The sequence below is a fragment of the Penaeus vannamei genome, chromosome 3 (assembly GCF_042767895.1).
Source record: "Penaeus vannamei isolate JL-2024 chromosome 3, ASM4276789v1, whole genome shotgun sequence".
In the NCBI taxonomy this organism is placed as follows: domain Eukaryota; kingdom Metazoa; phylum Arthropoda; class Malacostraca; order Decapoda; family Penaeidae; genus Penaeus; species Penaeus vannamei.
This window is the reverse complement of record NC_091551.1, coordinates 45,401,056-45,416,860: the sequence shown is the minus strand read 5'-3', so window position 1 is coordinate 45,416,860 and position 15,805 is coordinate 45,401,056. Positions and strand designations below refer to the sequence as shown.

At 36.3% G+C, this 15,805-nt stretch overlaps 1 protein-coding gene across 3 annotated transcripts in view; it reads right to left on the bottom strand.

Moving 5' to 3' along the window:
* LOC113807507 (prolow-density lipoprotein receptor-related protein 1) overlaps positions 1-15,805 on the bottom strand; it is a 34,949-nt gene that overhangs the window by 4,917 nt on the left and 14,227 nt on the right. For 2 of the 3 annotated variants that reach the window (XM_070113567.1, XM_070113559.1), the window contains exons 14-34: positions 14,964-15,068; positions 14,350-14,457; positions 13,735-13,842; positions 13,099-13,206; positions 12,645-12,749; positions 12,061-12,168; positions 11,035-11,142; positions 9,950-10,057; positions 9,382-9,498; positions 8,575-8,688; positions 7,867-7,977; positions 4,808-4,933; positions 4,455-4,592; positions 4,189-4,266; positions 3,809-3,895; positions 3,348-3,543; positions 3,029-3,137; positions 2,613-2,771; positions 1,189-1,272; positions 870-999; positions 598-670 (exon numbers count right to left, since the gene is read on the bottom strand). In XM_070113567.1, coding sequence (XP_069969668.1) covers positions 598-670; positions 870-999; positions 1,189-1,272; positions 2,613-2,771; positions 3,029-3,137; positions 3,348-3,543; positions 3,809-3,895; positions 4,189-4,266; positions 4,455-4,592; positions 4,808-4,933; positions 7,867-7,977; positions 8,575-8,688; positions 9,382-9,498; positions 9,950-10,057; positions 11,035-11,142; positions 12,061-12,168; positions 12,645-12,749; positions 13,099-13,206; positions 13,735-13,842; positions 14,350-14,457; positions 14,964-15,068 — 2,380 coding nt within the window. The remainder of the gene's footprint in view (positions 1-597; positions 671-869; positions 1,000-1,188; positions 1,273-2,612; positions 2,772-3,028; positions 3,138-3,347; positions 3,544-3,808; positions 3,896-4,188; positions 4,267-4,454; positions 4,593-4,807; positions 4,934-7,866; positions 7,978-8,574; positions 8,689-9,381; positions 9,499-9,949; positions 10,058-11,034; positions 11,143-12,060; positions 12,169-12,644; positions 12,750-13,098; positions 13,207-13,734; positions 13,843-14,349; positions 14,458-14,963; positions 15,069-15,805) is intronic. The other variant, XM_070113578.1, reaches the window with a different exon arrangement.

The following is a 15,805-nucleotide window of genomic DNA, read 5'->3' as shown; positions in this document are numbered from 1 at the left end:
TGTGTGTGTGTGTGTGTGTGTGTGTGTGTGTGTGTGTGTGTGTGTGTGTGTGTGTGTGTGTGTGTGTGTGTGTGTGTGTGTGTGTGTATGTGTGTGTATAGATATGCACATATATATTTAGACATATGTGTGCGTCTCTCTCTCTCTCTCTCCTTTCTTTCTGTCTCCCTCCTCTATTTCTCTCTCTCTCTCTCTCTCTCTCTCTCTCTCTCATTTCCTCTCTCTCTCTCATTTCCTCTCTCTCTCTCATTTCCTCTCTCTCTCTCATTTCCTCTCTCTCTCTCATTTCCTCTCTCTCTCTCAGTTTCTCTCTCTCTCTCTCTCTCTCTCTCTCTCTCTCTCTCTCATTTCCTTTCTCTCCCATTTCCTCTCTCGCTTATTTTCTCTCTCTCTCATTCACTCACTCAGTCTCTCTCTCTCTCTCTCTCTCTCTCTCTCTCTCTCTCTCTCTCTCTCTCTCTCTCTCTCTCTCTCTCTCTCTCTCTCTCTCCTTATCCACCTACGCAGTATTTTATGCTTGGGATAAAAAAAATATAATATCTACTCTACATTCTCCAGAAGTTAAAACCTGTTTGTAAAATAAATCACGTGACTTACCGACAAGACTGTGGACAATCGCACTGGATTTTCTGCTCAATAACATCTCTTTTAACACGATCCATACATAACTCTAGAAAAATAATAAAAGGGATACAAAAATAAATACAAATAAATAAATAAAAAAGAACATACAAAATAAATATCATCACAGCTAGTAAAATACACATTAACTCGCATTTCATCGCGTATATATCACAAATACAAACTATTTCATCATCACACACAATTTAACAAAATCGAAAACCCAAACCGTTCGTTCATTCACATACTTTGCGAGGGCAGCTTTCCTTCACATCTCTCTTCGGGTTTGTAGGCCAGTGCTTCATATACCGGACTGAGGCCTATGGAACACCCGCAACGCTGTCTCAGTTCTTGCTCTACGCACAGCTGATCACACAACTGTTCCATATAAGGGAAAGACTAGTGAGAGAAGTCAGCACAACAAACTTCTGAGGCGCTGCGAGCCCCTCCGATAAATCTTTTGGAAAATGATGTATTCTCTGAACATTTTTAAACTTCGACGAGAGCTATAGCAGTGTAATTTAAAATATAAACAAACAGTCTTGTAAAATATGTCAGCTTACTTACCAAAGGCGAATATTCAAAGGGTAGGTCTGTATCATAATATTTGTTGCACTCTCCATGAGGTTTCCCCAAGCGCTGATTTTCCGTCTGTGTCGAAAAAATGTAGAAAAGTTAAAATATAAGTAACTTAACAAACGCAAGGAATATCTTGCTTTGTGAAGTTATTCATTCTCATTTGTAACTCCCTATTTTTTCTTTCTTTCTTTCAATAAATTTTGAGAAGAGTAGAGAGGGATTTAGAATAAAAACACCAACAATATTCATTAGTTAATATTGAAGTACACTTAAAATTTATAAACGAAAAGAAGTATCCTTAAATAATAATCAGCGCTATAATACTTACCATGCCCCCTACCCCCCCCCCACAAAAAATAATCCTAGCAAAACTGAGACATCAAATTTACTCCAAGCTTAATCCGCTTTGATTTGATTGCAGGCAACAGTGAAGAACTTTCTAACATCACGGAAAGATTGGACAGCATAACAAGGAAGTATGGAATGGAGATAAGTAGTGAAAAAAGCAAGATCATGGTAACATCAAGGCAAAACAGCGAAGAAAGTGACACTGACATCAAAGTGGGAGGCGAGCGTTTATCAACAGTTGAAACATTTAAATATTTGGGATCCACCTTGAACGAAAATATGACATCACAGAATGAAATCACCACTAGACTTGCAATTGCAACATCACAATTAGCCAAACTAGGTAATATCTGGAACAGCAAGAAAATGAAAGTGAAAACAAAGATCAAATTAATGCACGCACTGATAACATCTGTGGTGCTTTCCGGTTGTGAGTCATGGACCCTCAACAAGCGGTTAGAAGAGAGACTAAACGCTTTTGAAATGCGTTGCTTTCGGCGTCTATAGGGAGTCAGTTACCGGGATCACCGTACCAACACATCCGTTATTCAAGGTCACTGAAAAGGCCGGATCATTCGAACGACTGCTCGAAAAGGCCAGAAGAAGGAAGCTGCAATGGCTTGGACACGTAAGGCGCCGTCCAGGGACACTAGCGCATAGCATCATGCGCGGGTCAGTTGAAGGCACAAGAAAGCGAGGAAGACCCAAAACGAACTGGCTTGGTGATAGTCAAAGATGGACAGGGACAAAGATCACAGAATGTATAAGACTGGCAGATGATCGCGCCGGTGGAAGAGAGAGGTGAATGCAGCAAAGTGCCCCAACGGTTTTACGACTATGGGAGTGACTTGACTTGACTTGACTTAATCCGCAATACGCAATGCATGCATTCATTAAAATCCTAAACAGAATTAGAAAACCTCCAAATCACTAATAATAATAATAATAATAATAATAATAATAATAATAATAATAATAATAATAATAAAAATAGAATAAAAAAATACTCTCAGCATAAACTTAATCATATAAGAAAGAAAAAATACAAAATAAAATCACCCTACCCTTGTGACGCTGACAGAGGAACTGCCAGGGCCAACGTTGAACCCTTCTTCTTCAGGGACAGGCAAGATAAAGGGACTGTGTATCACAACTCGCATGCCTCGTTCAGGGGAGAGCAGAGGCAAACCCACAGGCACGTTCAGAGTAAGTTGCAAGCCGTTCTGTGCAAAGAGGTTAATGGGACAGAGTGGATAATTTGTGTGTCATTGGTTGACTTCATCACTAAATCCATCATTATTAGCAGTATTGTCACCGTCATTATCATCATTAATGTCATCGCTATCATTGTTGTTGACAATTTCGTGTTTTTGTTATAACTGGCATTTGGAAATGTGAGGTCAAAATAGATCTAATTACAAAAAAAATATAACAATCATGTAACCAACAAATATTACAATCTGTCTTCAAAGGGTCGTACCTTTGGACCGACGTGTACGACTGTTCGAGGCTTGCTGTTGCCAGTGTGCATAAAACCGTTGAAAGTGTAGCACGTGCCGTAACGGTCACTCGTCCAGTTGTGGAAATGGCTGCAAAGAAATTACAAATGTATATATTAAATCAATGCAATGTATCACTGGAGTATCAATACCATGAATAGCAAACCATAGTATCCTAAACATCATCATCACTATCGCCATTTGCACACTCCTTCCTTCTACCAGTCACCACTTTCACCATTACAATCACCACTATCCACCCACGACCATCCCATTTACTCGGCTCCCCTGACGACCCACCTGTGATCACACGGCTGGTTGTCAAACGTGCACGAATACACCAGTTCTTCAGGAGAGACGGCGAACTCCTGCTGGTGGTCGTACGAGGGCCGAAACATCTCCTGTAGATCGATCAGGTCCGATTTTTTCTCCTGTTGTTTCAGTAGTAGTTTCAGCGACTTGGTTGTGAGGACACCTTCTAGTCTCTCGCTGTACACTGGAACAAAAAGTGGGGTTGAATGAATGAGAGAATGAATGTGAATATTTGTTTGTTTGTTTGTTTGCTTTACGAGCTTATTTTATCATCAGTGGTATGTGGGAAATATGATACAAATAATTAATTACAGCTGCAAAAATCATGAGAAATATGCTTAATCTTTTGTTGAAGTTACAGTGGTCTAAACGAAAAATCAGCACAGCACATGTTTTGTCTCAGTTACCGCTTTATTTACATATTATCATTTCTAACTGACTATACCTACGGGAAACATCATCATAATACAGGGTCGTTCCTTTGCACAACAAGGACATTTTCTTTGGTCCACGTGAGGCGTACGACTCGGAGTAACCTGTGTGAGAGAGGCTAATTATGAATCGGTATTTTCCTTTATTCTTTCGCTCGCAGTCTCTCATTCTTTTTTTCCCTATTCACCGTTTCCTCCCTTCAGATTTTTTTCACCTTTTCTCTCATTCTCACTTTCCGTCAAGTTTGTCTCTCTACATCTCTCCTGTTCTTCTTTTTCTTCCCCTTCATGTATCTCCCTCTCCTCTCTCTTTCCTTATATACAGACTATAAACTTACAAAGTATTATAATTCATGCAAAGTTGACCATAAAACAATGAAATTCTGAAGCATATTTACGATTCAGTTCCATGTCGTAGCAACCAAAGCGATCACACACAACACCCGCCTGGCACAGAGGACTCCAAAATTCATGTTCTGAGATCGAAAGAAAAAACGTTACAAAACAAGGAATATCACTGATCACTTTACAAAGACTGTCTCTCTTCCTGTTATCAATATATGCATATGACCTTCTAATCAATTCTATAAGCAACCTCTTATTATCAAAAAATTATTTAATCTACTTCATTTCTTTATTCCATCAATTAAGATCAAATACTCACGGTCCAAAGCGAGACAGTATTCGTCGTCAAAGGTCACATTAACGTCAGTCGAGTAACCAAGCAAGGTCACCAGTTCACGGTAGTATTCGCTGCATCTGAGGCGTACTTGGTGTGCTTCGTCTGCTATAACAAGACTATCTGTGGAAAGGTAAACGATCTGTGTTTAAGTAGTTAGACAGAGTGGCCTGGCGTTCTAAAATGCATAGGTTTGATTTTGCTTTTTTCTTCTTGAATATCATTAGCTACTTTGTTGATGATCTGGTATGATGGGCATAAACACATGTATGCACAGTAAACGAGGGTAGTAAATGTAAGCTCATTCTTCTAAAACAATATTTACAACCAATCCTTACCGCACAATATATCTGTGTCCACATCACACTCGACGGGATACATACATACGGCTCTGCCACTGTAGCAGTAACCTTCACACTTCATATATCCTGGAGGGCAGGTCCTGGCATTTATATCATTATTAGCTGTGGAGAGGAGGAGGTAAGATAAGTAAATGTGGCAAGAAAGAATCGAAAATAACAGACACTTGTTTTGTCTTTATCAGTTTTTGACATTTTTTTTCTAGGATATTTTGCACGTTGATCATTATAATAATAAAGCATGTGTTATCATATGAATAGTGATAACCATGATAACAGAAATCAACATTACGACCATCATCATTATAAAAACAATAGTAATAACAAAAACAAGAGTAATAACGTGTAAAATTATAGCAATAAACAAATAGCTACGACAGTAAAGATGCTATCACTATTACCAATACAGCTATTATCACTGCGACTGACCTACTGCTGAACTACATGTGACATGGTTACCAAGTAGAGGAGCTGCACACGAGAATCAGGGAACGCCAGAGAGAGGTGGCAAAGATGTGGTGGCAACAAAGGCAAGGATGATATATCTCTACAAAGGAGGAATAGTGATATTGTTTCCACATAAAACCAGCAGTCTTTCAGTAATCACGCCCAGCAAAACCCAGGATGAGCAGTCAGTAAATCACTCATAGAACACCGCTAGGATATACACTGGTTGTGCAATGGCCAGGGGTGGCTGGATAAAAGAAAAAAAAAAGAAATCGAAAAGGCGATATTCAGGATTGTATACACACACACACACACACACACACACACACACACACACACACACACACACCCCCACACACACACACACACACACACACACACACACACACACACACTCATCCACACACACACACACACACACACACACACACACACACACACACACACACTCATCCACACACACACACACATAGTATCGTGCTGGGAATGAGATTACAAGGGGGCAAAAAGTTGAAATGGCGCCTCCTTCCGTCGTTATCTTTAAAATTTTGCATGTGTAGTTTGTTTTATTCATCAACCATGCATATTATTAGAATCTAAGTTTGTGTTGGTGGAATCATCGAAGTTTGCAGTCATACAGATTTGAAAAAAGATGCTACAAAAAAGGCCTTTAATCTCTTTTCGTAAATCACATAAAAAATACTATAAAGGCACTATACATGAGAATATTCATTTTGTCGCCCCTCATTTTCATTGGCAGGAGCAGCTGCCCCTCTGCCAGCACGCCAATGTGTGTGTGTGTGTGTGTGTGTGTGTGTGTGTGTGTGTGTGTGTGTGTGTGTGTGTGTGTGTGTGTGTGTGTGTGTGTGTGTGTGTGTGTGTGTGTGTGTGTGTGTGTGTGTGTGTGTGTATGTGTATGTGTGTGTGTATGTGTATGTGTATGTGTATGTGTATGTGTATGTGTGTATGTGTGTGTATGTGTGTATGTGTGTGTATGTGTGTGTGTGTGCGTGTGTGTGTGCGTGTGTGTATGCGTGTGTGTGTGTGTCTATGTGTGTGTCTATGTGTGTGTCTATGTGTGTGGGTGTATGTGTGTGGGTGTATGTGAGTATATATATATATATATATATATATATATATATATAGCTATATATAGATATATATATAGCTATATATATATATATAGATATATATATATCTATATATAATATATATATATATATATATATATATATATATATATAGCTATATATATATATATATATATATATATATATATATATATAGCTATATATATATATATATATATATATATATATATATAGCTATATATATATATATAGCTATATATATATATATATATATATATATATATATATATATATATATATATATAGCTATATATATATATAGCTATATATATATATATATAGCTATATATATATATATATATATATATATATATATATATATATATATATATATATATATAGCTATATATATATATATATATATATATATATATATATAGCTATATATATATATATATATATATATATATATATAGCTATATATATATATATATAGCTATATATATATATAGCTATATATATATATATAGCTATATATATATATATATATATATATATATATATAGCTATATATATATATATATAGCTATATATAGCTATATATATATATATATAGCTATATATATATATATATATATATATATATATAGCTATATATATATATAGCTATATATATATATATATAGCTATAAATAAATATAGATATATATATATATATATATATATCTATATATATAGCTATATATATATAAATACATAAATATATATATATATATATATATATAGCTCTATATATATATATATATATTTATATATATATATAGATTTATATATATATATAGCTATATATATATATATATATATATATATATATATATATATAGCTATATATTATCTAATGTATATATAGCTATATATATATATATATATATATATATATATATATATATATATATATAGCTATACATATAGCTATATATATATAATATATATGTATATAGCTATATATATATATATATATATATATATATATATATATATATATATATAGCTATATACATATAGCTATACATATATATCTATATATATATATATATATATATATATATATACATATATATATATATATATATATATAGAGCTATATATATATATGGCTATATATATATATATATATATATATATAGCTATATATATAGATAGATAGATATAGCTATATATATATAGCTATATATATATATATATATATATATATATATATATATAGCTATATATATATATAGCTATATATATATATAGATATATATATATATAGCTATATATATATATAGCTATATATATATATAGCTATATATATATATATAGCTATATATATATATATATATATATATATATATATATATATATATATATATATATATATATATATATATATATATACTTATGACACGTGGGTCTATTGCCGGCCCTTTTCATTTGAGAGTTATTTGCTTCACTTACTGCAGTTCAGTTCATCTTCTCCCTCCGGGCAGTTGGCCACTCCGTCACAAACCCGATGCCCTTCAATGCACAAGGAGGTCGAGCACTTAAAGGCACCAGGTCGGCACTCATCTGCGTACACAAATAGAGCGTAATGTTTCTAACAATTTTTCATATATCAGTTAATAATGTATTTGATAATGATTCAATTTGGTGCCATGATCTCCCGCAAAATGCTAAGGTAGTGCTGACGCTCTTTTCAACTGTGCCACCTGCATACCAGCACGGTAGCATGATATTCACTTTCATAATTACATATGCTGTAATGAGATGATAGTTTTGTTACTAAATAATTATTTATATACATATACCTACAATAACTACTACACCTGAACTGATATCCCGTAAATAAATCAAACGCCCCGAAAAAAATGCCCACTAAATCATCTTAATTTATCTGGGGGCTGTATACCCACCACATTGATTCGCCTCGTTCATACAGTCGTCATAATTAACATAGTAACTAATAACACTGTCCCATGGCCGTCCCTCTCATCATTACGAATATAATAGTAAGAAAATAATGATGTTATTAAGTAATCATCTATATATGTACCTACAATAATTACTTCTACACCAGTACAGATATCCCGTAAATAAATCCCCCACCTCCCCCCCAAATAAATGCCCATTAAATCCTCTAAATCCACTTGGGGGTTGCATACCCACCACACTGATTTTCCTCGTACAGGCAGTCGTCAACACCATCGCAGTGATACCAGCCCATGACACAGAGGCCATCCTTACACTGGAAGTATCCTTTCGGGCAGCTAGCATAGAAATCTAGAAGGGAGAAAAGGTATGAATGAGAATGGATATCTTCACAATATAAAAGATATCCATTCTCATTCATACCTTTTCTACATTTGTCAACATGAATACGGTTCATCTGGAAGGGAGAGCTTGGTTTTATTAAAGTAAAAAAACAAATTCAATTAAATGAATATAAGTAAGACGTAAATAATGATGGAATGGATTTTTTGTTGAAAACCTGTTGCTGATGAAATTAGTACTTTGTTATTTGTTATTATTGCTACTTCTTAGATTCTTGTTATCAATAGCAACAGAAAAGCACAGAGCAAGGGAGATTCATTTATCTATCTATGTTTCATTTACCTATCCAGTTATCTATTATTCATTAATCAACGCAGTCCTTTATCTATTCAAATATTTATCAAGTTAGTAATTACTTTGTCTATTTATCAATTCAGTTATCTGGCAATTTTCATTCTCATCAATTAACTATCTATTCAGTAATTTATCAATTTAAACATGTATTCATTTACTCAACCATTTATACATATCTATATCTTATATACATATCTTATATTTTCACATATTCAAATACTTATCAATTCAATTATTATTTTGTCGATTTATTCACCAATTTAACTAGTTTCTACATTCATCAATCAACTCAATTTATCAATTCAACCACATATATATATCTACTTATTTATCTTTTTCGTATCTTACTTTCAAAACACCCAGCCTCGTCTTCCCCGCCTGGGCACTCTTTGATAAAATTGCAGCGCCAACCTGCGGGTATGCATTCTCCTGTATTGCACGAGAAAGCCCCCTCTGGACACCGGTCTGGCGAGGGAGAGAGAGAGAAATTGTGACTATTTAGAGGATTCAAGCTCTACGACAACGAAGGGAAGGAAACAAACACTATGACACGCACACACATACACATACAGACACACACACACACACACACACACACACACACACACACACACACACACACACACACACACAAAGTAAGAGAAATTGTGAATAAGAGTGCGACCCTAAGATATACAATATATACACAGAAAAATAACAAAGTCAAAATATCTCAAGTAAACTTATACAATGACCAAAATGAAGGAATCAAAACAAAAACAAAGCCACAGAAAATGAAAATAATACAGAAAAGGAAAATAATACAGAAAAAGGAAAATAATACAGAAAAGGAAAATAATACAAAAAAAGGAAAATAATACAGAAAAGGAAAATAATACAAAAAAAGGAAAATAATACAACTAGTTAATTCACTCACCACAATCTTCCTCGTCCTCCCCCCCTGGACAGTCCGTCACGTTGTTGCACCATTGGGCGAAGACAATGCACTCCCCCGTCTTGCACCTGAACCGGTTCTCGCAGGTGTCTGTGGTGATGGGGAGAATGTGATGGAAGGAATGTATATATCATATTAACATTTACATCTCTTTTTATCTAGGTGCTCTATGTATTTATCTGTCTATTTATCTATGTGTCGAGCTATGTATCTATCTATTACACACACACACACACACACACACACACACACACACACACACACACACACACACACACACACACACACACACACACACACACACACACACACACACACACACACACACACATACACACACACATACATATATAAATATATATATATATATATATATATATATATATATATATATATATATATATATACATATATGTATATATAATATATAATATAATCATCATTAACAATATATATATATACATATGTATATATAGTTATATATATATATAAATATAAATATATATATAATACATACATACATACATGCATATATATATATATATATATATATATATATATATATATATATATATATATATATATATATATATACATACTGATACAAAAAATCATTGATCAGTATTTCCATCGTTATTATCCCTGTCAAAGCACTGTAACATCACAATTTTGTTAATGATGATTGTGATGATAAACTATTACTACTACCATTCATAAAACTAAAGGTATTAATGAGAATAATAATGATAAGGTTGATAATAACAGTAATTATATTAACGACTCAAGGTATAATTACTACATTAATGATAATAACGATAGCATTAGCAGTTGCTGAAACCTTAATATGATTATGATGATGATTATGATTATCATTATCATAACCATCATAAACAATATCAACATCATCATCAATATCACTGTCTTTATTTTCTATCATTATCATTTTCGTAATCATCATGACCAGTATCATTATCATCACCATTCTTATGACCACCAGCATTAAAGACATTAAAAAACATACATCTGAGGATAAACGAGATAACGCATTGCATTAACTTGCAACTTACAGCAATCTTCCTCATCGTCTCCGTCGGGGCAGTGCAATTTTCCGTCACATCGGCCTATATAAGTTAAACAATGGCCACTTTTGCAGAGAAAACCTTCCTTGCATGTCTCTGAAATGTGGAGGATGGTGTTAATTTTTATGGAGAAAGTATGAATGAGATTACCAAATAATTAATTTCCGTTTATTGCGTGTTGAGGTGAATAACTGTGAACGTCTTTTTATGTTTTTTTTTTTCTTATTTAGGCTTCTCTTTACAGATACTGCCTCCCGCTCTCTCTGTCCCTCTCCCTCACTCTCTGTCCCTCTCCCTGTCTCTCTCTCTCTGCCCCTCTCCCTGTCTCTCTCTCTCTCTGTCCCTCTCCCACTTTCTCTGTCCTTCTCCATTTCTCCTTCTCCATCCCTCGAATAAGTTACGAATGAGAAGGAACAGTAATTCCTCAACGAATTATTTGATTTTACACTTTGACGCAAATCTGGAGATTTTTTTGCAAAGAAATATCATTTGCAATTTTATACATGTAAAATACCAACATTTCTCCATATGAACTACCCATTGTCATTCATATTTTACACATTTTCCACGATGAACACTCTAGCTCCATTTTAAATCTACAATATTCTATAAACTTTATACATCATAAGAACTAAACACACTACTAGTCTCTTTTTTCTCCGGTAACATAAACAAGTTTCAGTTTTCAGAATTGGAATGTATTCCTTTTGTCATTGGGCACAACTATTTTCATTTCTCTAAACACACAAAAGCATTGACTCTGAACCTATTTTTCATCTACTAGCAACATAAACATACATTTCGTTATCAATCATGCGTCTTTATTAATGCTTATACACATGCATATATATGTATGTAGATAGATAGACATACAGATGTAGGCAGATAGACACAGATAGATAGACAAATATCGATAGATAGATGGAAAGAAAAAGATAGATAGATAGATAGATAGATAGATAGATAGATAGACAGAGATAGATGGACAGATAAATAGATAGAAAATAGACTCACCACAGTCTATCTCGTCTTCTCCTTCAGGGCAGTCCTCGTATCCGTTGCAACGCTCGCTAATGGCTTTACATTGCTTATCATTGCAGAGAAACCCATTCGTGCAATATTCTGTGGAAATGTACAATATGCGATAGGAATATAGGAATAAACAAACGTACGAATGCAAATAAACGTTTGGAAATATGAATTTGGGGGGGGTTATGTGTATTTTTTTTCTTTTTTTTCTCTCCCATTAAATCTTGTTGCAGTCAGTCACTCTTTCTCTTTCTCTTTCGCTCTTTTATTTTCCCCCTCCTTTCCCTTTCCTTCTCCTTCCCCTTGCCTTTCCACTCTCCCCTCTCCCCTTCACCCCCTCCCTTCCCTTCCTCATCCACTTTACCTTCCTCATTCCCATTCCTGTCCCCCTCCCCTTCCCCTTTACCTTCCTCACTCCCATTCCTGTCCCCCGCCCCTTCCCCTTTACCTTCCTCATTCCCATTCCTGTCCCCCTCCCCTTCCCCTTTACCTTTCTCATTCCCATTCATGTCCCCCTCCCCTTCCCCTTTACCTTTCTCTTTCCCATTCCTGTCCCCTTTCCTTCTTACCACAGTCCTTCTCATCCTCCCCATTTGGACATCCTTCAAAGGTGTCGCAGCGGAAATAAGAAGGAATGCATCCTCCTGTGCCACACTGGAAGCCTTTGCAACGATCTGAAATAGAGGTGCAAGGAAACGTGTTAATCGTCGTGGAATTCAGTGACTTACAAACCATTAAGAATACTGAGTTGTGTGTTGTGTGTGTGTGTGTGTGTGTGTGTGTGTGTGTGTGTGTGTGTGTGTGTGTGTGTGTGTGTGTGTGTGTGTGTGTGTGTGTGTGTGTGTGTGTGTGTGTGTGTGTGTGTGTGTGTCACATAAGACAAATTTGTTTTTGTTTGAAAGTTAACAGTAGACAAATTTACGTTCTATGCTAAATTCACAATAAAAAACCTCACATTTGCTTATAAACTAATATCACAATGCATAAATCTGAAGAGAAAGAGCGTGACTTATTGCCACATACCGCAATTCGATTCGTCTTCTCCTCCCGGGCAGTCCGTAATGTTGTTGCAAACAGCTGACTGGTCAATGCATGATCCTGTCATGCAGAAGAAACGTCCCTGGCATTCATCTGCGGGTGAAGATGTTGCAAAGGTTAAATTCTATCGAAATATGTTGAAAATTCAGAAAATTAGGTTTAGATTAACATAAATGTGAAAATAACAAAACAAAGACAAATTGCACTTTCTCCACTGCTGACTTATCTCCCTCTGCCTTCTGTTTATCTCTGCCTTCTCTGTCTGTCTGTCTGTCTCTCCTTGTAGCGCCCACCACTTTAATTACTACTATTTCCATCCTTACTCTCGTGCCTAAGAAGGCACTTCTCTGTCTTTAACTTTCCTGTCTTCCTTCCGACTATCCTTTAATGCCTTCTTCCCTCCTCTCTCTCCTACATTCCTTCCTTCCGTCCATGCCTTCTTCCCTTTTCTCTCTCCTACTTTCCTACCTTCCTCTCGTCTTTCCTTCCATCTCACCCTCTATCCTCTTTCCCTACACCTCTCCCCCCATCCTGTTTCCCTCTATTCAATCCCCTCAAACACACCCATAAAATAAAAACACATAAAAACACAAAAAAATCACCAACACACACACAACTCACCACAGCCTTCCTCGTCCTCTCCTCCAGGGCAGTCGTCCATCAGATCACACCTGTAGTGCTTGGGGAAGCATTCACCTGTTGAGCAGAGGAACCCCCCCTCGCACGTCGCTGCGGTAAAGAAAACGGGTGTAGATTGTGGATTCCAAATGCGGTGAAAGAGGAATTTGGAATTTATCATACTTTCTCTATGTTTATATGTGTTTAATGTATGTTAATATGTGTTTTTAATGTATGAGATGGACCGGAATAGTTTAGGATAGATTACTTGGTTAGGTAGAAATGGCAAACTACGTTATTTCAATGACGTGTGTGTGTCTGCGTGTGAGTGCGTGCCTGCGTGCGCTTGTATGCGTGTCCATATCTGCATGTGCGTGTGTCCTCCCTCCCTCCCTTTCTCCCTCTCTCCATATCTTCCCTCTCCTCCCTCCCTCCCTTTCTCCCTCTCTCCCTATCTTCCCTGTCCCTCCCTTTCTCCCTATCTTCCCTCTCCCTCCCTTTCTCCCTCTCTTCCCTCTCCCTCTCTCCCTATCTTCCTTCTCCCTCCCTTTCTCCCTCTCTCCCTATCTTCCTTCTCCCTCCCTTTCTCCCTCTCTCCCCATCTTCCCTCTCCCTTACCGCAACTCAGCTCGTCTCCATCATCCGGGCAATCCTTACTCGTGTCGCACCGCTGTCGGGAGTGAAGGCATTTCCCCGAACTGCAAAGGAAGCCCTCGGTGCACGTGTCTGGGGAAAGGGGGTCTGTTGCCAATTCGTTGTTTTTTTTCTCTTCATAAAGTTGTTCGAATTCACAAATCGTTAATTGATTATGGAAACAGGCGTGGTTCAGTTGCATAATGTATCGTGGACTGATGATAGGGGTGACTCACTCAAATATGATGATGATGATGATGATGATGATGATGGTGATGGTGATGGTGATGGTGATGATGATGATGATAATGATGACGATGATAAGAATAAAAATTAAATAAAACAGCAACAATAATAATAAAACGAAGTGGAAATACAAATGTGTAAATGTTGAAGATGAAATATACGACAGAACAGCAACTCGAACAATAAACGACGTAACAAAAAATAAATTATATCTCAGGAAACAAGTAACAAAATAATATAAATAACTGGGTAAATTCTAGAAAACCCATATAAAATCACCATAACTATAATTAAAAAAGAAAAAGCTTTAAAAAATCAACACATCCAAATCAAAACAAAATCGAATCGCTAACCGCAGGCGGCCTCGTCCTCGCCGCCCGGGCACTCCGACTCTCCGTTGCAGAAGGAAGAGACCTCGAGACACGCCCCCGAGTTGCAAAGGAAGCCGTCCTTGCAATCTGTCAGGAGACGTTAGAGTAAATGGAGGATATAAGGGAGAGGGACGAAGGAATTGTTTTGAGAAGTTAAGAAGCGCGAAGACAGACTGAGACAATATAATTGCTCGCCTGTTTGATGTGCTCCTCTTCGTCTACAATAATAATAATAATAATGTTAGATTTACTGTTATCTTTTAAACAGATCAACCAGGCGCAATGAGACCGTGAAGCAATGCCTTCATTTACATGTCTTCATTTACATATTCCAAGCTAGTTTTCATATAATAGATCGAATATTTTCATTTGCAAATACATTTCGGGATGAACATTAGCAAGCACAAAGCCTTGCGGTAACGATCCACAATGCAAAATCAACTCATTTCACAAATCATTCCTTGCGGTAACAATACACACTCCAGAATCATGTCCTTTCACAAATCACTCAAGAACATCCACGTAAATTCATCCTTCTTCTTCTTCTTCTCATCTTTCTCCTATTTCTATATGGGGTCGCCGTTATGGATGTACCGCTCTATTACAGTTCATTCCATATACTGGTTTTGACATACGTTTTTACAGTCGGATGCCCTTCCTGACACTAACCCTCTCTATTTATCCGGGCTTGGGACAGGCACCCACTAAGGCTGGCTTGCCTCCCAGGTGGTTTTTACAATGGGCAATCAAAGTTCCTTGCCCAGGGGAACAACGCGCCAGTCGGGGGACTCGAACCCTCGAACCTAGATTTGTCGACGGATCCG